A 24,804-nucleotide genomic window follows, 5' to 3' on the forward strand; every position below is an offset into this window, starting at 1 on the left:
TTCAGTCAAAAGTTATTGTAGAGACAGAATCCATAGTACTTAAAGAAGTTCATGTTTGAGAGAAAATACAAACTTGCATCTGGATCTATTCAGTTTAAAATGCCTATTTAATTTGCATCTTTCTTTTAAAGTAAAATTCAAATGTTAACCTCCTCCAGAAAGCTTCTGATTCCTTCTTCCCCATCTCTTTCATCCATTGTTATGCTTATATGAACTGTGATTTCATCTACCCATTTTTTCCCCTCTACTAATGTAGACTCTCATTTTCTTTTTACTTTAATAGAAAGGCTTTGTGATTTATTGTGATTGAAAAAAAAATTTCCTAGTTACCATCCCTTTAGTGGTGAGTCTTTTTGAATATGAGTAGGTATTTAAATGAGTCTATTCAAGATTCTTACAGTCCCTCCTGGACTCCTTATTGAAGCTTCTGTAGCTTCTGCTAGAACTTGCCCAAAACTCATCTCACCTTCAGGACTCAAGGTCACCTCCATATTATCATGAAGTATCAGAAAAAGATTTGAGAATAACAAAAACAGTATGTAAAGAAATTCTATATTTATGTATGAATGGTCCAACCTTTCTTTTGAACTTGGATCATTAACACCTTATCCATTTTAACATGAAATTTGGGATTCTTGATTTCATTGTTTCCCAAATGAATGTCAGTTTATCAGTCATATCCTATTTGTTTGTAGGCTTAATGTATTTTGACCATTAATATTAGCCCTTTGTAACTGCTGAATAATCATGTTTATGAGGCACAACTAACACTAGAACCCCCACTCTAATACCAGCTCCTTTTATCTTTTCTTTTTCTCTGTATCCAAGAAAGGAGTATTCGAATCCCAGCCCCTCTGTACCACTGTATAGTCACACTGTATCCCAGTACCACTGCTATGCTTGTCTCTGACTTCAGTTGAGATTATTTATGGTGAGCTCCCTCTTCCTTTCTTACCATCCTCTGTTTAGTTTCTGAGGAAGATGGGTTCCTTCTGGCCAAGATCATTCCTTTTAGTTGTACTCTTGACTTGATCACCTTCAAAGAGCCTGTCCTCATCATTGACTAGCCATTTTTAACAGTTGTACCCTCTGATCTTTGGATTTTTCATTATGAATTTGTTTCTTCTCTGTTGCCTATCTTTTCTATATAAGCAAAGCTCTTCTCTGCTCTTAAAACAAGTTTCCTTCAAGTTTTTATTCTCTTCCTCCTTCCATAGGCAAACTGGTAGAAAAGATTGCGTTCTGCTTCTGCTTCACAATATTCAGCAAACACTCCTTACCACACACTGCCTAATCCAGACACACTGGCCTAATTGTTATTCCTGACAGAATGCTCCATCTCCCAATTCTCTGCCTTTGTACTGGCCATCTTGTCTGGCTAGAGGCTACCTGCCTCTGAGTTTTTCTAACTTCTTCAAGATTCAGTTTAAATTTAACCTTCTATAGGAGACTTTTCCTTCTAGGATTACCTTCTTTTTACTCTTATTTAAATCCTAAGCTCATGCTTCTTTCTTGGCAGACTACTATTTTGTCCCCATTTTTCCCCCTTTGTTAGAAATTGTGTTTTCCCCTCTCTTTCTCCCTTGCCAGCCTTTGATTGTCTGTCTGTCTCTTCCTTTCCACTTATATCCTTATTTATTTTATGTTATGGTAATTGATATTTGTCACATCTCACTAGGAAAAAAAATTTGAAGGCAGCTTAAGATTTTCCCCCCTAGTTGTTAGGAAAGCACTGGAGTTTACAGGCATTTGAATAAATGTTTATTGAATATAGCAAATCACTCATAATAAAAGAAATGGACATTTTTTAAAAGTTGCTAAGTGCTTAATAAATCTTGTTTACTTCCCTGTCATATATATCTTCCTATGTGTGACCTGGATAAATCACTTAACCCGTTTGCCCCATTTTCCTCAATTTTAAATGGAGGTAATAATAGTTCTTGCTATCTCAAGGTGGTTGTGAGGCTCCAATGAAATAATATTTTAAAGCACCTAATACACTACCTATGGTATGTGTAGTAGGTGGCTTATAAATGATTATTGCCTCTCCTTTCTCGCTTCCCTTCTCTGTATGTATTCTCTTTGATCTATTATTCTCCAAGGAAAAACATGTAACTGCTTCCTTTTTGTTAAAAGTCTAAAAAATATGTGTATTAAGCAGTACTTGTAGACATGTCTTTTCATGTCTGCTTTCAAACAGTGCTTAGTCCTTATAATTTTGCAGCATTCAATTTTGATTTTATGTGTGGGTACATCTATGCACAATTCTTATTATTTATTTACATTATCATAGTCATCATATATCAGTGTTTTTTCAGCTCTATTTCATTCTGTATCAATTCTGGATACATGCTTAGTCTGTGTCAGTTGACACCTGACCATGTCTATCTGAGGTGGACACCAGACCTCTTTCTACTATACTCCATGACTTTCTTGTCATTTTTTATAGCATAATAATATTCTACACTATTCATCTGCTATATTTTGTCCAGCTATTTCCATACCCTAGGTAGGCATTTATTTTGTTTCTGGTTATTTGCTTAAACAAAAAGTGTCGCAATAAATATTTTGGTATGTATAGGTTCTTTCTCTTTTATCTTTTTACTCATTCAGTACCCAGTGATATAACTGAGACAGTGCATGAAGGCCCCTCTTGTTAATACTTGTACAACAAGTGAATGTGTCAGGCAAAGTTTAGACCTATCTCCTGAGTTCTTATGCAGAATTTTAATTATCATGCCCACTCCTTAAATTACCATCAAATTAATTTAGCTTCTGAAAATTATTGTTTTTGTTTTAGTTGGGGGGAGAATCATTATGTATATAATATTAAGCCCCAAGACAACCACATCCATTTTCAAGTGATTGTTATTTCTAGTAGAGATTTATTTTATCTTTTTATTCTACTTCTATGTATCTGTCCCCTATAAATAATTTCTAGTTTTCTATGTCTAAAGAAACCTAATTTTTTTAAATTTCTAATTTTCTTAAAACATTTCATGGAATTGGTTATTTCCTGTAGGTAATTTGCAGTCTTCTTTAAAAGCATCTAAAATACCAGAACACTTAAAGGAGGATAGTTCTGAAGCTTCAAGTCAGGAGGAAGGTAGGTGAAGAAAAAAGAAGTTTTTCTTATTGGCAGAAATTGAGTCTGGTCCATAAGTCATATCTTTTTTTTAAGTGACCAACATAAATTTAATGTCTCTGATTCAAAAGACTGATTGCTAAAAGAAATTAATTAGTTTGAGCATTGAATTTCAGTTAGCAGAGGAGGATATGAAGAAAAGCAAAAAAAAGATAATAGCATCATTGATATAGGGTTTTAGGGTTGCAGTCTGCTGTTCATGTTGTCCTGTTTGAGCCTTAAAACAAGTATAGTTAGAAGCTGTGTGTAGTATTATTCTTATTTTACAGAGGAAGAAACTGAAGCTGAATTTGTTCGATTGTCACCTGGCTAAGGGTCAAAGGCAAGATTTGAAAACAAATCTTTTCTTTTTTAGTCCTTTTTCCATTATACCATTTTGCTCCTAGAAATGTTCATTGATCTCCTCACAACAAATCTTCCTTTTGTTATTTTTAAGTTGGGTTCAGAGTATATGAATGCTAGCTTTTCCCAGAAATTTTTAATTTAGAAATGTCCAGTGTTTAGGTATATTGAATATAATAAATAGATCATTATGGAGTTGCTCTTGCCCTCTTGATTTTGCAACTGGTATAATCTTTGTTTCTTCCAATCATCAATCATTGATGGAGCATTTACTGTATTAGGCTACTGATGACCTTTTTGGTTTTTTCCTGTAGATGTTTTACAACACACAACAATCCACAAGAAACATACTGGAAAGGGTCCTGTAATGAAGTAAGTACTTAAATTTTTAAAAATATGGCATATGGTTTTTCCATGTACTTCTAATCAATATTCTAGTGGTTTTAAATGTGTTGGTTTAATCATTAATAGCATTATTTTGTTTGGAGCAAAAATGTTTCTTTTCCATTAATATTTTTAGAATTCTAAAAAATTTTATTTAGGTATTTCCTTTCTTAGAATTATGACACTGTTTCCATCTCATTTTTTGAATAATGACAACATGAGGTTCTGAATTTTTTTTCCCCTAATAGTTAAATTTGTGGCAAAATCGTTTCTAAATTTAAATACATCTCAATTTGCATGACTATCTTCTTAATTTTGTGGTAGTTGAAAAACTTAGTTTTCAGTTATTTTCTTGTTTGACAATTCAAAAGCCTGAAGATTAGGCAGTTATTTATATAGAGTCATGCAATCCTTAGAGCAGGCTAAGATCCAGAACACTTCTTTTCCAAATGAAGAAACAATCATAGCAGGTAATTGACTATCTAAGATCACACAGCTAGTTAGTGACCAAAGACCTTAGGTGTCTCCTGGCTCCAAATTCAGTATTTTATTCATTAAGAGCTGGCTCTGGACTTAGGAGGCCTGGCTTTGAGTCATACTTATTGTAGAGACTAGCTAGAATATCACTTAGCCTCTTCATGTCCCAGTTAACTTTAAAAATATTAAATTGCAGAACAATTGCAGATCTCTACAAGTAGCAAGGAGCATATTTAGAGAGTCATTGGCCCTGAGAGAACATTAGGATTAGATGTTCTGAAAAACTCAGCATTTGTGCATTTATGTAATATTTTAGATTATTTTAGTCTTGTTATACTTTAAAAGAGGAAAAAATCATATAGGTATAAGCTATCAAGTGTGGGACTATGATTTGACTTCTAAATTCTCTTTATACTTATGGTTTTTAGTTATAGCTATTAAAGTGAGGAGTGTAAGTGAAATTATCTTTATATCTATTATTTTTCTTCACTTCCCATCCCTCTACCTCTCCCCAGCCAATATCACTACTTATATGTGTCATGTATTGTCATCAGTGTTGGTCTTCGTTACAACAGAGGCTTTTGTGAAACTGAATCTCTTTGGGAGATAGGAAATGCAATACATACTTGTGTTTCATTCATGAATAACCAGTAATTAACTTCATAATCCTATTCTACTTTCTCTCTCTCTCTTATTCCCCTTTTTCAGTCCAAATTATTTTTGGAGACAAATAATAATATAGTGTTCTTAATATCTATTTTACACTTGCCCATACTTCAACTTTTTTCTCATGTGTACAAAAAAAATCAAATTGTATTATAATAATTTAAATATAATTTCCATTAAAAGAAATCTTTAAAATATCCATTTACCCCTCAAACAAGTGTAATTTATGAAAAGCAAGTAGTAATATTTACCTGATTTTCTTTAAAAATGAACTTTCCACATGAATGAATTTTCAAGATTAACACAAGATTACTCTTCACCCTTTTTTGGTCAACCATTTTTATAAGGTTTTTTTAAAAAATGTATTACATGCTTCATTGCACTACTGAAACATGAATTCGGTGTAAGTAAAATATTAGTATAATCCTGAAAAAGCTAATCTTATATTGACCTTTGTAGTTATTAAGTTAGAATAGCGTTTTAAAATAATTGCAAACTTTCACTGATTTTTGTATACTGTTGGAGTGTGTACGTACACACACACACACAAACACACACACTTTTTTACATTAACATTTTTGTTTTAACCAAATTCCTATAAATTTTTAAACCTTCCATAAAAAAGAGTTCAAAGACACCTCAGAACTCTAGTCCAACTCTTAGTTGAGCCTGTCTCTAAAAAGTTATTATTCAGTCTCACTCTGGAGGCAAACCATCTCACAATAGCTGGAATTGTTAAGTTTTTTCTTAGCAAGGAAGAATCTAGCACATTGTTCCTAGTTCTGCCCTTTGGAGTGAAGTAAAACTATCATTCCTTTTCACATGTTATTCCCTAAACTTATTCAAGATCACTGTTCTGTTACTTTAGTCTATTCATTCCAGATTTTAAATGATGTTGTAACTGATCCTCATGGTCGTGTTTATAGAATTCCTTCATTCTCCCAGCTGCCTCCTAGAAACATTGCATTTCCAAAAATATTTCTAGAGGTGAACCTTTAGAAAAAGTTCTAAGTAGTTCATAATCCAACAGTACTATGATTTCCCTTATTCTAAACATGATTTAATAGAAATTTTGGTGCCTTTAAAAAAAATCATCTTCATTTCTGAATATCTCCTTGCTCCCACCATTCTTCAGTAAGTCATCCCATGTTTAAAAAAAAACTCAGAATTTGAGATTTGGAAGGGACCTCAGTAGTCTGATTCAGACCTTTCAGAGGATTGCAGCTATTCAGATAAATGCTCATATAGTCAGCCCAATTCACTTGTGACAGCTCTAGTTGTCACAAAGTTGCTCTCTTCTCTACTCTCCTTTTTCCCCCCAACATCAAGCCTCAGTTGGCTCCTTTGCCACTTCTATTGTTCCTGTTACTGCTTTCTGAGGCCAAACATAACTTTTTAATAACAGGGTTATTAATAGTAGTCTATAGGTAATTAAAGGCTGCTGTCATGGTCCTTATGCTAACTAACCAGTCTCAGTTCTTTCAGGGATTGTCATGTGACATGGACTCAAAAGTTCTGGTTATCTTCCTAGATGCGCTTTATAAAGTGTGCTTTGTAAATTGTGGTTCTAGAACACTGAACTTTAGATTGGGTTTGATAGGGGCAAAATAGTGTAACTGTCACCTGCAATTTCCTAGTCTTTCCCTTTTCATTCATCCCAAGAGTACATTAGCTTTTTTGACTTAACATCACAGGGCAGATTCATTCAACCCGCAGTCATTCAAAAACCCCAGTTGTTGTTTTTAAATTTAGATATTCAATTTAACTGTTTCTCCCTTCTTTTATACTTTTATATTCATGAAGTTGAATTGGGGGAGGAGAAGAGTCAGGAATTGTCTAAGACTACATTTATCCTGTTTAAAAAACCTAAAATACTGTAGCATAATGGTATCAAAATTCAAATATAAACAGGGACCACTAATCTTTTCTTAAGGATTGTCATGAGTCCCCATGGTTGACTGAGTTTTAAAATGTAGTAGTATCTTAGCTTTATTGCATTTTCATTTTATTAAAAATCTCCTAATCATATTTTAATCTGATCCAGGCAGATCAGAAGTCTTATGGCCCCATGGAACATATGTTTGGCACCTTTACTCTTATCATATCGGGATACTTATGGACCTTAACTCTTATCTATGTGTTGGCCATTCCTTCTAGTTTTGTTCATCCAGGACTTTATCCAAATTATTGCCAAAAACTTAACAGAACAGGGCCAACCACAAATTCCTTCATGACCCATGGACAATAGTACACCAGGCCCCTTTTATCCTACATTGTCTCTCAGAATCTGTCCAAGTTAGGATATTGAATGAATTTTCTTTATATATGAACAGATATCATTGTCATTTTTGAATTTATACTGCTTTTCTCAGTCTCTTATTAGCTATGAGGGCTATTCTATCTTTTCTAAGGAATTCTTACCCACAGCAGTATATGTAATAATCATCTGAATTAAATTCACCCATTTCTCTTGATATAAGTTCTATGATACCCAAAATGTCAATGTTTAATTTTTTTAATCATATCTAGCTTACCTTGGTTCATAGATCTTACATTCCAGGTTCCTAGATAATATTGATCTCTATAGTATTTAACTTTTCTTTCATCATTAAGCAGAGCTTCTTTGTGGCTTTGGCCCAGTTCCTTCATTCTTTCAGGAGCTACTTTTAATTGTCTTCTGCTCTTCCCCAGGAATGTGATGAAAACCTTCTGACCTAAGGGGCTCATCTTATGGTGTCAAATTTTTTTTTAAATTTATCATTTTCATATTGTCCATAGGATTTTTCTTGGCAAAGATATTGAAGGGATGTATCATATCCTTCTCCAATGGATTACCTTTTGTCACAACTCTATACTATGACCTCTTTGTTTTAGGTGACCTTGCACAAAATAGGTCATAATTTCATTGAGCTACACAACCTTCCCCTCTCCCCCCAATTATAATAGGACAGTGTTCCAGGAGGGAAATCTTTTATTAATGTACCCATTATCTGTGTTTGTTTTTGAGGGGTATTTTGTCACATTGTTGACTTAAAGCTTGCTGCATTCTAAAATCTGTACTTTTTTTTTTCTAACAAATTGTCTAAATTTGCTCTTCTGTGTTTATTTTTAAGAAGGAAACAGAACTTTAGCATTCTAAAATTCTTATTAGATTTGACCCATCTTTCAGATTTTGATTTTGTCATCTAAAACATTAGGTTTCTTTCTTATCTTTGTATCATTTACAGATTTACTAAATGTGCTTTCATCTAAGTTATTGATATTTTAACATAAGACCAGACCAGAGTTGGTCATGTGGCATTCTTTTAGGTTGCCACTGGTCTAGTAATCTTGAGATCTGGTTATTAAACCAGCTCTTAGTCCAGTTGACTATACTATATTATCCAATCAATATCTCCCCATTTTTTTTTTACAAGGATATAATGAGAGAATTTGCCAAGGGCCTTGCTGAAATCCAGATTTACTATATCTACAGTATTCCTCTGGTCTACCAGTCTAGTAACCCTGTCAAAAAAGGAAATAAGGTTAGTTTGGCATGATTTGTTCTTAGTGAACCCATGCTGGTTCACAGTGACTGCCATTTGACATTCTAAATTCTCACTAGCCATTCCTTTGATGGACTTAGATGACTTATATAGCAAATGGTTTGGCTTCCTAATCTGTTCTAGTGTGCTTATTTATTCTGTCCCCCTCATTCCTGTTCTTTTCCCAGGATGGCCAAGGACATCCCAAATAAAAAGAGGATTATTTATAAGAAACTGCATTTTTCACTTTCCTTACTTGCTGCTGTGTACACCTCTTTCTACATGAAGCAGAGAACAATGGTAGATGTGTAGTAAATCCTAACTACTTAATAAAATCTTTAATATGGTTTAAGAGGCAATTACATATTTGTGTTTTACAAAATAAAACTCCATAAACATAAAATTATGTGAGAAAAATTATTGTTTTCACTTTTGCATTCACCCATCTTATGGAATATATACCTAAAGGAGGCCAAAGACAAAAAAATCCTATATATACACCAAATAGAGTAATATTTTTTGTAGCAGTAAAAAATTAGAAACAAAATAGCTGTCCATTGATTAAGGAATGACTGAACAAATTATAATATGTAAATATAATGGAATGTTATTGTATAGTTATTCAATCATCAAGCATTTTTTAGCCATGCTCTTTAAGAATGCAATAAAAAAGCAAAATCCATCCCTGTTTTTAACAGTTTATATTCCAGTAGAAGAAAACCACATATGTAAATTAGGGCATAGAAAATCAATAGACAGTAAATGGAAGATAGCTTTAAGAAGGGAATGTATTAGCCACTGGATAGATCTAAAAGGGCCTCCCTCAGTAAGAGGGATTTGGATTTTGTGTTAAAGCCAGGCATTCTAAACATTATATGCAAGGAGAGAATAACATTATAGGCATATTATGGATAGGTAGTGCTGAGACCTGGAGATAGAAGATGGAACAATGTGTATGAGGAACAAGTAGATTTAGATTGTAAATTGTATGGAGAAATGTGTTAAAGTATAGGAAATATTATAAGATGCCACATTGTGATGACCTTTAAATGCCAAGCAAGTTTATATTTGACCTTCAAGGTAATAAGAAATCATTGGAGTTTATGAAATGGGTTGACATATTCAGATGTGCACTTTAGGAAAGTCACTTTGGCAAAGTGTGGAGGATGGATTGGAGAGTGGAAAGAGACTTTTTAGACAGAAAGTCCCACTGAGATAAGATGAGGGCCTGAACTAGTGGCAGCTTTCTGAGTAAAAGTGGAGGTAATAGGGAGAAAATGATAGAAATTTATAGAGAAAGAAATGAGAAGATTTGGTAACTGACTAGATATGTAAAATGAACAAAAAGTCAAATATGACAATCACATCTGAAGTTGGATGATTAAAATAGGGATGTCCTTGATAGTAATAGGGAAGTTCAGAACTGAAGTGGGTTTGCAGGGGAAGATCATTAAAAATTTCATTTTGGAGGTGCTACACTTGACATGTCTAAGGGACACTGTTTAAAATGTTCATTCAGGAGGCAGTACTATCAAATATCAAACATGTGGGGACTTAAGAGAAATATAAGATGTCTTATATGAATTGATGAAAAATAAAAAGAGCAAAACCAAGAGAAAAGTATCCATTGTCACAAAAATAGCATATAAGTTCATAAAAGGCAGCTGAATTTTAGTACCAGAAATGACACAGATTAATTCCAGGGAACAGATTATTCCTCTTCAGAATGTCGAAGGACCAGAAACTAGATGTTAGAAAGTATGTGCAACTATCGGTGTACACACCATTAGATCTTGCTGCGTTCACTGGTTCACTGGCTTAACTTTAGTGACAGAAGGACATTTTATGGAGTCATAGATAATGGGGAAAGATACCTGTGGTGCAAAATCCAAAATATTAATAAAAACTTATTTTTAAAAAGAAAGGGAGGGAACCCTCAAATCTTTTCCTTCAGCTTACTGTTGAACTATAAGCTGTAAAGAAATAAATGTTGATAATTATTAACAACTGACTGACTTAGGCAAAGAAAGTGTCATGAAAGAAGCAAAAGTAACCCTGAGGAAAACAGGAGCCTAACTTCCTGTTCTTTCAGTTTTTGTTACAAAGTGCTAGCTAGAGTACTATAGTCACTTTGCACCTCCCGAATTCCAAGTTGAAATTAATTAAATTATTCAATACATTTTCCTTTCCAGACCCTGTGATTATCTGAAGTAATTCATATCAAAATGGTGTTTGTTCATCACCTAGGAAAATTTTTTTAATATAATAAAATACTGAAAATTATAATCCTTGAGTCACCCTTTGCTTTGCTTTTAAATATGGTCATTTCATAGAATCAAAGAATTAGGAAATGAAAGGGAACTTGGTAGTGCTTAGTATAGCCTTTTATGAAACATTCAATTTTTTTTTCCTTATGGGGAGAAAAAAAGGTAATAGAAACTAAAAGAAATTGTGAAATTAAAAACATAATTTCTACATATGTGAAATGGCTCCAGTAAAGAACTTAATTCATACTTAGGGATTTTTGATGCTTGTGTTGATTGTACTCATATATTTAGACTCCAGAAATATACGGTGATGATAATAGGCATCAGGTATCTATGACACTAAAGTTGAAACAGCTTTGCTACATCAAAAAGAAAGAATACTGGTATCAAATTTGAGGCTGCCCTAATCTTGTCTTTACTATTAATTATATGAGTCATCTGGAGAATTTATTCAACCTTTTTTGGATCTCAGTTTCCTGATTGTTAAAATTAAGGGATTGTTAAAAATATGGGAGTGTGTTTGTTAGAATATGAGGGTTGATGGGAAATTCTTAAAGTTATTGCAGCTCTAAAATCTAATCCTATAATTTATTTTAAAGAAGCTCAAAAGTAGGTCATTTATTAGTGGGCCAACGTTGCTGTCAAGAAGATACATATTTAAGTCTGTTCTCTTACATATAATAGAACATAGGCAATTTACTTAAATCCTAGTCAGTATCCTAGGCAACTTTTAAGACTAAGTTACAAATGTATTTTCATTGGAGGATATTTTTACCTTGTGTGAATCTCGTGTCAGTAAAAACCCAAATTTACTTTAAAAGTTGTTAAGGATAACATTTTTCCCTTAAGTATCCAGTCAATATCTGTTAACAAGAAAATTTGTTAGATACCTTACTATGTAACAGGCACTATTATGCTGTACTAAAAAAATGTAAAGAAAGGAAAAATAAATTTCTGCCTTCAGAGTCTTCCCATTTTAATGAGTAAAAACAGCATTTTAAACAAATAGGTACATCATATATACAGAGGAGAAGAAAGGTAATCTCAAAGGAAAAAGTAATGGCAGCTTAAAGGGACTAGAAAAGGCCCTCTAATGAGATTTGAGCTTAGTCTTAAAGGAAGCACAGAAACAAAAACAACCAGTAAACAAACATACACACACAAAAAAACCATAGAGAAGGAAGAAAGCCTTCCAGCTTCCTTGGACCAGTTATTCCATTGCCCACTTTCCTCTGTGATACCTTGGGATAATTCCATCCCCAAACCATACTTCTAGAGATAATGGTAATCTAACTGAACTTGTTTCTTAGTGATTAACACCCCTTTATATCCTCATCCCAGGGATTCTGCTCCCTCAGTTTAAACTGAAATGGTTCTCTCCTAGTTAATAGTGCTAAATCTGGGGCTTTTTTTCTCAGTTCTCTTCCTTTTTTTAACTTTGAAAGCTTCTGACACTATCAATCACTTTCTCCTTAACATTCTCTTCTCTCTAGATTTTCATGGCATTGCTCTCTCCCAGTTTTCCTTCTACCTGTTGATCATGATTTCTCAGTATCCTTTGTTGGATCTTCATTCAAACCATTCTTACTAATTAAAGCTTTAGCCTGAAACCTCTTCTCCCTATTTCATTAATATTTTGATTAATGATATCATCTGTTCTCATGAATTGAACTTAGATTTTTGATTGTTAGATTTACAAACATTTTCTCTCCTGATCTTTAGTCTCACATCTCCAATTGCCTATTGGATATCTTAAATTTGGATGTCATGTATAAATTAAGCTCAATATCTCCAAAACTAAACTCCCTTAACTTTGCCCCAAAGCCTTACCCTCTTAATATTACCACTGAGAGTACCATCTTCCTTCCCATTGTCTCTTAGATTTACAACCTCAGTGATAGCCTTGACTCCTTACTTTGACTCTAATCCAATCTCTCACCAAATCCTGTTGATTCTGTCTTCATAAGCCTTCTAGTATATGTCACCTTTTCTTCTGATAGCAGTACTACCCCAATGCCGGTCCTCATTACCTCAGATTTGAATGGTTACAGAAGAACTTCTGGTTGGTCTCTGCCTCAGATTTGTCCTCACTTAATCTGTCTTCCATTCTGCTGTCCAATTAATCTTCCTAAAGCTCAGGTCTGATCATGCCACATACCTATCAACTTCCCCACAAATAAACTCTGATGGTTCCCTATTAACCTCAAGCATAGAATATCACCTCAAGATTCCTTTAAAAAGCCTCACTAGCTTGACTTTCACACTGATTATCCACATTGTGTTTCCTCTGCACCAGACAATCTCAATCTCATCCCTTCCTGCAATAGAACACATAGGAAAAAAAGTCTTATTTTGTTGCATGTTTATATCCTAAAACAGGAGGCTAATGCTACAGTGGATCATCTGGCCTCATATATTCACTAGCTGTGTCATCTTGACAAGTCGCTTAACCCTGTTTGCCTAAATTTCCTCATCAGTAAAAGGAGCTGGTGAAGGAAATGACAAATCATTCCAATATCCTTGCCAAGAAAACCTTAATTCAGGTCACAGAGTATTGGACATTATTGAAACAATTGAACAACAAATTCTAAAACGTTTAAATTTTGACAAGATAAAATTGTATCTCTCACAATGAATGGGTATACAAGTTTTATAGTATTACTGTTTTTTTTTTCTCTTCCCAGAGGTTGTAAGTTAGGAAAATGTGACTGATGAACATGTTTATACCAAAAGGCTAGAGCAATAGAGTATGTGTGTGTACACACTTCTGAAAAATGCATTTTTACACACTTAAAGTTCTTCAAAGAACTTTTAATTCATTAAGTGGAACAGATTTTATTCCTTCTTATTTTGGATGTCTGTGGTTGACAAAAAAGAAAACTGGGAGCCCCAGTGACACTTACAGGAACTTGTTTCAAAAGAATATATAGCAATAACTTCTGTTCATCCTAAAACTTTTGAGAAATGAACTTTGGACTCAGAGAAGAAAATAAATATACAAACTCTCTTCTTGATGAAATTTTAAAGCACTTTATAAATGTGTGTGTGTGCACGTGCACATATATTGACTCAGACATTTGTGTATACCCAGAGGTATATTGTATGTACCTCTGTATATATGTATAGGTCATGCTTATGTTATATACATCAGAAGGTAGTACTTTTAACACTTATCTTCCCAGATTTGAAGTCAGCTCTCCAACTACTATGCTGTCTCTCTCAAACTATTAAGTAGAAATTATTCCTACAACTTTTATCTATGAATAATGTGAGTATATAATGAGAAAGTAGCATAGTATAGTAGAAAGCCAAGGTTCAAGTCATCTGTAGAATCATATGTAAATCTTTTAATGTCTTACTATACCTCAGCAGTATTCTTAAGACTAAAATTGCCTTTATATATTAGATAACAGATTTTTTTGATATTGTCACTAATCAAATTACAGGTCTCTGTGTACTAGCCCTTTCTTCCCTCAAAAAGCAAACAACCAAATGATGTTTTGTTGTCACAGATATGTGCATTCCAGACATTTACACAGCTTTTAAAGTTGTAGTTAATTTTTAGAGGTCTTTAGTGAATGAATAAACTTGATATATTTTCTTATGGGTAAACATTCTAATAAAATATGAATTGCTAAAATTTAAGTGCAAATATTGTGGGTATGGAAATATAATGAATACTTATACTTGATTGCTATTTTGGAGGTTGGGATTTTTAAGTGGTCAAGTAATTTTTGTTTAAAAAAAAAAAAAAGGTGGAAATTTCTTTCAGGATGGAATAATATAATTTCTTCCCTTCTTGAAAAATACTTTTAAAAAGTTAAAAACTTTTAAAATAACCACTTCTTTCTTCTTCGGACAGCACTGTGGGTACAAGTTGTTCCTCATTGGATGGTCTTGCTCTACAACATTCTGAACCAAATGGAATGGTCATGGACTGGAGAAAGAAAGGTTGTGTTCTACAGCACCCAGAGCACTGCACAGCATTAGTAGACCAGGTATATATGACGACCTTCCTTTCTGAAATTGTTAGCTCAAGATACACATTATTAGGGTGTCTATATATGGAAAGAAAATAAAACTGAAGTGACTTTTTTAATCAGATGTTTTAACTTGAAAAAGAAAATTAAAGCCCTGATTTTACACAGGAGAATTCAGGTCAGGCTTTATAATAATTACTATACAGAGTTATGTAGTGAGAATGGGGGACAGCCATAGGAATAGTTACTACAAATTGCATATGGTCATTCTTACTATATTCATTAGCATGAATACACTCCCTCTGCTGCTATAGATGGAAGCTTCTCTGTGCCTTTTCCCTGATGTGCAAACTGTCTTTCATAGAGGAATCCCTTCAATACCTCGGAATCCTTTATTGAGTGATTTTAATATCTCATTTGTATTGCTATCAATTGATGACAAGGCTTTTGAAGCTTATTTGAAAAGGACACTTATTAGTACTTAACCATAGTTTATTAATACCATTTAATCTGCATAAAATAAATAACGTGAATGTAGAGACAACCATGGCGTATTGTAATTGATCCAGTCAGAAAGACTTGGTTTCAAGTCCTGCTTCTGACATATTCTATCAGGGTAATTCCCAGCAAGTCAGCATGCTAAGTAATTTTCTAGGGCTGTACATTACAGATGAGGCATGAGCATACATTAGTGATGGGAGGTTTTCCCTCCCCCAAAAAAGTCCTCATTTTCTAAAATGTCGGACAAAACAGCTACTTGGAGTCAACTGTATAATGAGTCCAATTTTCAGGAATGACAATAGCAAGGCCTATAACAATTGAAAAGAAGATATGAAATATTTCTTTTCTCCACCTGGAAAACTACCTTTGGAAACAGTTTTTTCTAGTGCTACTCCATATACATTTCATTGTATTTTTAAAAACCAAAATAGAAGAATATCAAGCTTATTGGATAGTTTTAAATTCAGTAATGTGGATTAAATTCCATTTATTCAAGAGGACAGTGATTTGTGCTTAGAAAATAGGATAATTTTTCCTTTGTTCTGGATACTGTCATTTGCAAGCTTTCTTCTGAACGTAGTCAACAAAAGTCTTTGTACTTCTCTTAGACCAGCCTTAGTCTATATAAACTATTAACTATTTTATTTTTAGAAATAGGATTTTGGGGGAAAGTAAGTGAAACTGATTCAAAAAGGTTGAAGATGGTTGGGGCGCAACTAAGAATTAGATAAAAATGTTTTGCCATTGCACACTAGATTATCCATAGTTATCTGATTATGATTAATCTTTTATTTTCTGATGTATTGTCTTGTTATTCTTCTAGCATGCAGCAGATAAATGGAACTTATCTTCATTAAGTAAAAAGAAAGGAAAACCTCAAATAGAAAAGTAAGTTGACTTTGTTATTACCTGTAGTGAAGAATGTACATAATACAAATTGTATCTCTTGACTGATTGGTAGAAAATGAAGCTCATGGATTACTATAAAATTAATATTCCTTAGTTGAAGTTCTAAATACTCTTAATTTGTCATTTAAAGGTATCATTAAGATAATGGCATAGGGAAATGTATTAAACAGTAGTCCCTCAAATAAATTTAGTAATGTACAGGGATAACTTTCCACTTGATAGTTTAGAGGTTGTGTGTTTGCTAGTTAGTTTTTTGTGCATAGCATTAATAGTCATTAAGAAATATTTATAATGTGTATGAACTTTAATTTAGGGAGAAAATTAAGAAGACAGACAGTAGATTGAACAGTAGAACTAATGGTGTTAGTGTTTCCACACCTCAGCATGTCCATGGAGGCACAGTGAAAGGTAAGTGAGTTTTTGTTTATTTGTTTGTTTGTTTAATACAAGGTATTAACAAAAGTATTTGTAGTGACAGAAATAAAACCAAATTTGTATATGATTTTCACATAATTGACTGATTAGTCCTTTTTAAGGAACTTAACTCATATCCGTGATTTTATCTAAAAATTTAAAGGTCTATATATTTGTGCGTTTTTTGTTTTTGTCATATGTTTAGCCTTTTTACTAACTACCAGTTTTCTGTTGAGTACGTTGCTCCCTCTGCTGGTATCTTTTGTCTTAGAATTTTTGTTTTAAAGTAAATCACTAATAGTCTTCTACATATATAGACCTTAAAAATTTTTTTTGTAATGTATAGATCTTTAACAAAGATTGATCTCATAAATGGAGGTTTTTATTCTGCAGTTGATTAAGTTTGATTGGCAATAGATATTTTTAAATATAGTATGAATGATTAACATTTAGGGAAGTTAAATACTAAGAAATGTCAAAAATTTTTTCCATTTTTAAAAAAAGACTAATAATGCAGACTAGCTTTGGAGACAGCCATGTCCATTCTAAGAAGTTTTTCTTAACAGCTATTTTAGCCCTTGTAATGACCCTAGGATTCCCTACCCCACCTTTCATTTCTCAGAAGACAGGTAAGTTATAGTATTTTTTTTCATATTGTTGTTGTTTTTATGTCATCTCATTTCCAATTGAGAATAAGAGAGAGGAAAAAAGCAATTGAGCAACATTAACCAACATAGCAAAGCATATATGGCATATATAAAACCATAGTCCCCCATTTCTACAAAGAAGAAAGAAAGGTTCATTTTCTCATTTTTTTTTTCAGGTAGTCGTCATATTTACACAGTATCCCATTTTTTGTTGTTGTTGTTGTTGTTTCCATTTATGTAGTCATTGTGTATATTATATTCCTGGTTCTGTTCATTTTACTTTGCATCGGTTCATATAAGTCTTCCCATGGTCTCAGTATTCATATTCCTCTTTTCTTATGACACAATAACATTCCATAAAGCTAAATGTTTTCTGATAGAACAAATATCTGGTGGAAAACTTGAGGATTTCCTGAGACTTCCTTGTATATCTTTTTATAGTATAGGTTAAATGGTCCTCTGCAAAAGTCATAAGTACTCGTCTATCTCTTCTTGATGTGAAAGTGACCTGGGATTCTCAAAGACTGAGCCAGGGGAACACAAACTTCTGGCAGGTCCTACCAAGCTGGAAAGGATTAGAGTACAGGACCAGTGACTGACTATTCCAAGAGCCAACCTGTTTAAGTAAAGAGAAACTCAAAATCAGAAGACTGGTCAAAAAATAAAAATTAAAAAAAACTCTCAGTAGTGTTTCCTCAGTGTGACAGTGGTGAAAAATGGGCCAGAGGATGCTAAGAATCAACCTTGTTTCTCGACGATTTGCCTGAACATGTTGACCAATTGCTAGAGATACTAAAGCAAGCTCCTATTGACATTTTCACTATTAATGAAATCAGAAGCCATGAAGAATTTGAAACTGAGACAATTCAAAGAGTTTCATCAGAGGTGGGGAAAAGAGCAGAGTGGGTGATCATCCTGCACTAAAGGCATAAAGAGTGTGATTTCATGGGATATTTAGTCATCATGCCCCTACATTGCTGTGGTCAACTTCTGCAAATAAATAATGTAGATCATTGAGACTTGTCTAACCATCTGTTTCAAAGATAAAAAAAAAAAAAAAAAACAGGAAAGTTCTATGAAGTATTTATTTTAAAGTATCTTTCAGAATATCTTGATGTTTATACAGTGACTTCCATACAAATATGAGGATGCTGAAAACTTGGAAAAAACAGTTTGGGATTTTAAATTTTAAAAAAATACACAAAAGGTTTATAAGTTGTTTAGAAACTACTCTTTATAATCACTGTTGTTTTGTTTACAAAGAGAAAAAACTGGTCTTCAGAAAACTTGGAGTGAGATTTAACCAAGCCAAATAATCCTAAAAGCATTTAAGGATAAAATTGGAAAGACAAGAAATTGATTTGAAATGAAAGAGAAATTTACTTATGTTTCTTTAGTGATGATATTTTCCAGGGCAGTGAAGCCATTTAAGAAGTAATGTCACTTTTGAAGTCCAAAAGAGCAGTTGGAGCTGACAAAAAACATAAAAATATAAATAAAAATAAACCTATGCTTAGAGACTATGCATTTTTAAGAGACATTCAAGGACTACTGGCCTACTTTATCGTCTTTGGAAGTCTTCATGGAAAATATTCATACATTGAGAATATCTTTAATCAAAACATGACAAATGGAACAGAGGTAGCCTTTTGCTAATAATTGTAGCCCACAGTTTAAGATTTAGCTGACAGAGGGGTATAAATATGATTTCACTTTCTTTTATTTTATCATTTCAAGAGGATTTGACTTGTTGGAACTAAATTATAGTTTTAAATACCCTCTTCAAAAGAGATCTTTCACCTGTTAATATAATTCTGTTCCAGACATGAACACAGAGATAGTTTTATTCAACTTAGATGACTGATTATCATTATCAAGTAAAGCATAAAACAAGGAAAGAGATCTATATTTACCTAACACATTTTTCAATTTCATGGAATAGAATCTAAAAAGGATTCTACATTCTTTATTAAATTTTTTAAATTGAATTCTTTGTTGATGGCAAGTTTCTCCAAATGTTCCCATTGATAATTAAAGTAATATTCTTGTTGTTCATCATTAGCACACATTTATTAAGCACAGATTTGTGAATCAGGCAGCATTTTAGATACAAAAATGAAGTAGTCTGTTCTCTCAAGAAGCTTACATTCTGTTGGGGGAGGCATGTTCATAGTTGAGTAAATGAAGATTATAGAATACAAAGTAATTTGGAGGACAGTACATACTGGAGGAAATCAAGAAAGTTTTTCTTGAAGGAGATGGCACTTGATTTGAGAAAACAAGGAGGGGTTTCATGTGGGATCCAAAGCATAGTAGACATATGGGGACAGCATGGACAAACACAGAATGTCTCTCATAGGCAGCATAGCATGCAGATTATTCTGCTTATTGTTTTGAAAATGAGGTGAGGATAGAAAGTAGACAAAGAAAAGTAAATAATCAGTCTAGAAAGGTACTTTGGAGCAATATTTTGAAGGAATTTAAATGCCAAGCAAAAGATTGTGTATTTTATCCCAGAAGCTTTAGGGAGCCACTGAAACTTCTTGATGGGGGAGTAATATAATCATACCTGCTCTTTAGGAATATAAATTTGGCAGCTATTTGGAGAATAGAAAGAATGGACATGGAATGACCAATTAGAAGACCATTGCAGTAATCAGGGCTTTGCAAGAAATGATGGTGACCAGATTTGAGGTATTTTTTCTTTAGAGAGGAGACTTAGTTTAAGAATGAATCAGAAGGCATAAAACCTCCTAATTGATGAGATATGTAAAGGAGATTCAAATGGGGAATATGGAATGTGAATGAAACTTCAAATCTCAATTACTAGAAGAATGGTGGCACCCTTGACATACAGAATTTAGGAGCAACTGTGGGTTTAGATAAAAAGATAATAAAAGTGAATTTAGACATAGATGTTTTAAGATGTTTGTGGGGTATCCAAATGAAATGTCCATCAGAAAAGTGTATTGGGGTTTGGGGGATTCTTAGAGGCTGCCTATATAAATTTTCATAGAAATGAACAAAACTATCTCTGTGATGTCATCTCTATCCATAGATAGATCATGAAGGATCATGAAGAGCTTGGAAGAAAAAAGTAATAATTATATGCTGTTCCAGATCAAAGCCTCTTCAATAAAATCTATAGTCATATTGCTAAAACATTTGCACAAAACAGTCAATATTCAAGAAAAAGCACATTGTTTAGGTTATATGATAGGCAACACACTAGTCAATTAGTCTTTCATGTAAATATGTTGGATGGCAAACTGGACTATGAATTAAATGGGTCATAACAGCTAGATCATGTTTGGGGAATTGTGCAGTGCCTTCAGAGATCCTGAGTTTCTTGTCACATCATTCAGCAAGCATTTAACTTTTTCTGTTTCTTTGGTGTAAGTAGCTGTGATAGATAACATTTCTGTGCCTAGATAGGTAGGCCTGAGTTCAGATCCACCTAATTAGCCATATGACGTGTGCTAGCTAGTTAACCCTCCTCCCCCCCCCCCCCCGCCTAAGTTCCTTCAATTGTAAAAAATAAAATAAAATAAAACTGTAGTGATAACTTTTATATTCTAGGATTGTTATCAAACGAGATATTTGTAAAGTGCTAAATACAATTCCTGGTTAGGATGCTTAGTAAATGCATGTTTCCTTCTAAGCTCCAAAAACAAGAAAGGGAACAAATAATCGTTCATGGAGCTTACATTTTATCAAAATCCTAATTTCTTTTTTTTTTCTTTAATACCAGTCTTTTTCTGGTGATACAATATAGTTATAAATACAATTACTTCATATCACTCAGTGTTGTAAGTGATTTAATAGACATGAAAAGCTATAAGGAAATAGATAGAAACAGGTTTGTCATACAAACATTGATTTATTTTTTTTAAACATGAAATATAACTCAAGCTGTGAATGTGCACATTTGCCCAAGATCGTTGCCTGAATAGAGGCAGGCAACCCATTTTCCATAATCTATTCCAATGAAACCAATCAAGAAAATGAATAAGACACTGCAGAAAGTTGTTTTAGCTATACCAGAATTGTACAAAAAATTATCCAGAAGCCCACAACTTGGGGGGGAGAAGAGGAGAGTAGGGGTGGGACAGAAAACTAGTGTTAAGCAAATGATATGAAAGCCTCTCACTGTGTGACTATAGATTGGGCCAGACATTCCTGTAACTTTGAAAGCTAGAACACCCAAGAGTAGAAAGCCTCAGAATCTCAGAAACTGAAAGTATGGATCTTGGAAGAGGCCAGGAGTCAGATTGTGAGACCCCCACTACTTGAGATTTCCTTCACAGAGTGCCATAAAAGCCCTTGGAGATCCCATCCTCAGAACATTAAAGGTCAAAGGGAACCTGAAACTTATTACCTCTCTGAGCAGAGACCTGTTAATAGGGGTGGAGGTTAGGCAGCCCAAGCACAGACAAGCGAGTTGAGGGAAAACTGATGTTGCCAAAGCACCAGCCCAGAAAAAACCCAAGAACTCCACCACACTTAAAGGCAGAGCCTTAAAGAAAAAACACAGCATGGCCATAAGATCAGTTAGAATTATTAAAAGCAATGAAGCAAGAAAAGACCTTTAAAATAATTGAAATGAAAACTTTGGAGTAAAGACTGAAAGAAAAATCACAGCTTAGTTCAAGAGATACAGGACCTTCCTATGTTAAATCTCCTTGAAAATTAGGATAAACTATGTAAAAATTATTTCACTAGACAAAAAGAAATAATAAAATGAAACCAGAATAATAGAAGAAAATATAATATTTCACATGTCAAAAATAATTGACCTACAAAACAGATTAAGAATAATTTAAGACTTATTGGGACTACCAAAAAGCCATAACTCCCCTCAAAAAAAAGAGCGTGGCTAGCAAAGGAAAATATATTGTCCAAGGTTTAAAGTTCAAAGAAATTAATCAGGAATATTCAGTATTTAGCAGCTATCATTTTAGAGGCATAGAGCTCATGGAATACAGTAATCCACAAGGCCAAAGAAAGAGGTTTACACCAAAAAGTCAGTAAAAACACCTACCATGTGTCCTGTGCTAAATACAGGTAGAAAGGAGACAAGGAATGGATCTTTAATGAAGTAAAGGACTTCAGGAATTCCTGATGAAAAGACAAGACCTGAATGGAAATTTTGAAACATAAATATGGGAATAAGTGTAACATAAAAAGGTAATACAAGTGAGGAATTGAAAAGGACTGTTTAGTTTCTAATTTGGAGAGACATCATCATGGGTCAAAGATCCCTCAATTAAAAGGAGTAGAGAGTGCTTCTGATAGATTTTTGTAATAAAAGAAAAGAAAGAGGGAAGATATTCTCAAGGAGAGGGATGGAGAGAGTATTATGGAAGTATTACCACACATAATTGTGGGACACATACAAAAGAAGAAAGAATGGGCATCACTGGAATTTTTTAATTGATGGATAGAACATACACAAACACATACCAAGCAAAGAGTTTGATATACAAATTAAATTAAACATAAGAAAACAGAAGGGGAGGAATAAAGTAAGTTTAGGGAGGCCTTAGTCATAAGCATAATAATACCTAACCTCAAATTGGGGATTGAGAAGAAAAGTTTAAAAGGAATTAAAAGGGTAAGAACTTGTGATTGGTGATATGGGTGAGAGAAACAGAAGATCCATAATGGAGCAGGAGCTGATTTCATAGAGCATTGGTATAAAACATACTTGTTTCACTGCACTTCACTTTTTTTTATAAAGAGTTGGGAAGCAAAGAAAAGAAAAAGTGTCAGTATAAGGAGGAAGGAAAACACATAATTAATGACCATAAATGAGAATGGGGCAAATGTTCCTGGGACAGAAGGCAGTAAACAGTGTGGATAAGAAAAAATTCTACAATTTGCTGTGTATAAAAAACACATATGTAAACATTAAAATTTGTTATAAAGGTTTGGAAGAAAATCTTATTATGCTTTAATTGAAATGGATGGGTGGGGTGGAGGTGGGATAGAAGGGGAATTGCAATCATAATCTCAAAAAAAAAAAAACAGCAAAAATTGACTTAATTGAGGGAAACAGGAAATCTACATTTTGCTGAAAGATATGTGGAATTGAAAATTGATACCCCACTTTATTTTGTATTATTTTGTCAAGTCTTAATCAGTTTATTATGTATTAACAATCAAGTTGCTGCTTTGTATTATTCTCTCTTAAATGTTAACTTGAATTCTCTCTGAACTCCTGTTTCTTTAAACTCCTATTAATCTCCTGTTTTGTAACACAAACTACCCTCTACCCAGTACTTTCTATTTCTCAGGAGTTTCCAGCCACAGTGTCCTCATTTATATCCTAATCTGTTAGAATTTGCTAGCATGTAACCTGTACGTGTGCTGTTCTCCCTCAGCAATTGCCAACCATGGGAACTTCCCAAAGGATGTTAGTCTACTTGGTAATAAATTGAAGTAAATTGTGGTTAATTGACCTTAGCACTAACCAGTCAGAAGTGAGATATGCCTCTGTTGTGCCATTGATGTCACTGTCTGTTTTCTTCTGTGTAACTATAAAGGAACTGCCTTGATTGTCAGATGGATCCTTGGTTATTGAGGAGCCTTGGATCCCATTTGTTGGCAATTGCTAGCTTTGCTAATAAATTGATCATGCTTAGAACTCTGTGCCTCGGTTTCTCTTTATCACAGATTTTTATTGCAACAGATGCCATAGACAATGAATTAATCTACAGTAATATAAATACTCAAAGGAAATACTAAAGGAGTTACAAGGAGAAATAGATAATAAAACTATAATAGAAATAGATTATAAAACTATAATAGTAATGGAATCTTACTGTGCCATGTTCAGAACTAGGTAAATCTAGACAAAAAATTACTGGAAAAGATGTTAAGTCTGTGAATAGAATTTTAGAAAAATTAGTTATAGACTTCTGATGGTTATTAAGTACGAACAGGAAGGAGATCACATATTTTTCATTATTCACTTAAAATGATTCTGAATTAGGCCATTAAAATGTAGAAATATTAAAAACATTCTTAGTCAGTAAAGAACCATTGAAGAAAGAATTACAAATTAATTGAAGACTAAATAACATTATCTTAAATGATATAGGAATGGTGTCTAAGAGCAAAGTACAGAAATGGCAAATAATTTCATTAAACATAATCATAAGACAAGATGGCAAAATTGCCGGGGATATCAAAGCAGTCCTTGAGGGAAAATTTATATCTCTATAAATATTTTTGACAATGAGAAAAGAAAACAGCTAAATTGGTTGTGCATTAAAAAAATAAACTAGAAAACATTTTGAAACCTTAAACACCAAAGCAATAATTCTAAAAACAAGAGATTAACAACATTGGAAGTTTTAAAAGTTGAATAAAAACTAGGAGCTCTTTTTTTTTTTTTGAAAGGGGGGGAACAAAACATTAATTATTAGCCTAGTTTTCTTTTTAAACAGAGGAAAACCAAATTACAAGTATCAGAATAAAAAAAGAAATCAAATGAAAATGAAATAGAGGATATTATTAGAAATTTTTTTATAGAAAACTGTATGT

The 24,804-nt window shown here is 33.2% G+C and overlaps 1 protein-coding gene across 2 annotated transcripts in view; it reads left to right on the forward strand.

Annotated features, from left to right (window-relative positions):
- Positions 1–24,804, forward strand: part of ZCCHC2 (zinc finger CCHC-type containing 2) — a 78,213-nt gene that overhangs the window by 41,755 nt on the left and 11,654 nt on the right. Inside the window, exons 7-11 of one of the 2 annotated variants that reach the window (XM_051969909.1) lie at positions 3,023–3,106; positions 3,802–3,859; positions 14,668–14,803; positions 16,110–16,174; positions 16,509–16,603. In XM_051969909.1, coding sequence (XP_051825869.1) covers positions 3,023–3,106; positions 3,802–3,859; positions 14,668–14,803; positions 16,110–16,174; positions 16,509–16,603 — 438 coding nt within the window. The remainder of the gene's footprint in view (positions 1–3,022; positions 3,107–3,801; positions 3,860–14,667; positions 14,804–16,109; positions 16,175–16,508; positions 16,604–24,804) is intronic. The other variant, XM_051969910.1, reaches the window with a different exon arrangement.

The sequence above is a fragment of the Antechinus flavipes genome, chromosome 1, assembly GCF_016432865.1.
Source record: "Antechinus flavipes isolate AdamAnt ecotype Samford, QLD, Australia chromosome 1, AdamAnt_v2, whole genome shotgun sequence".
Classification (NCBI taxonomy): domain Eukaryota; kingdom Metazoa; phylum Chordata; class Mammalia; order Dasyuromorphia; family Dasyuridae; genus Antechinus; species Antechinus flavipes.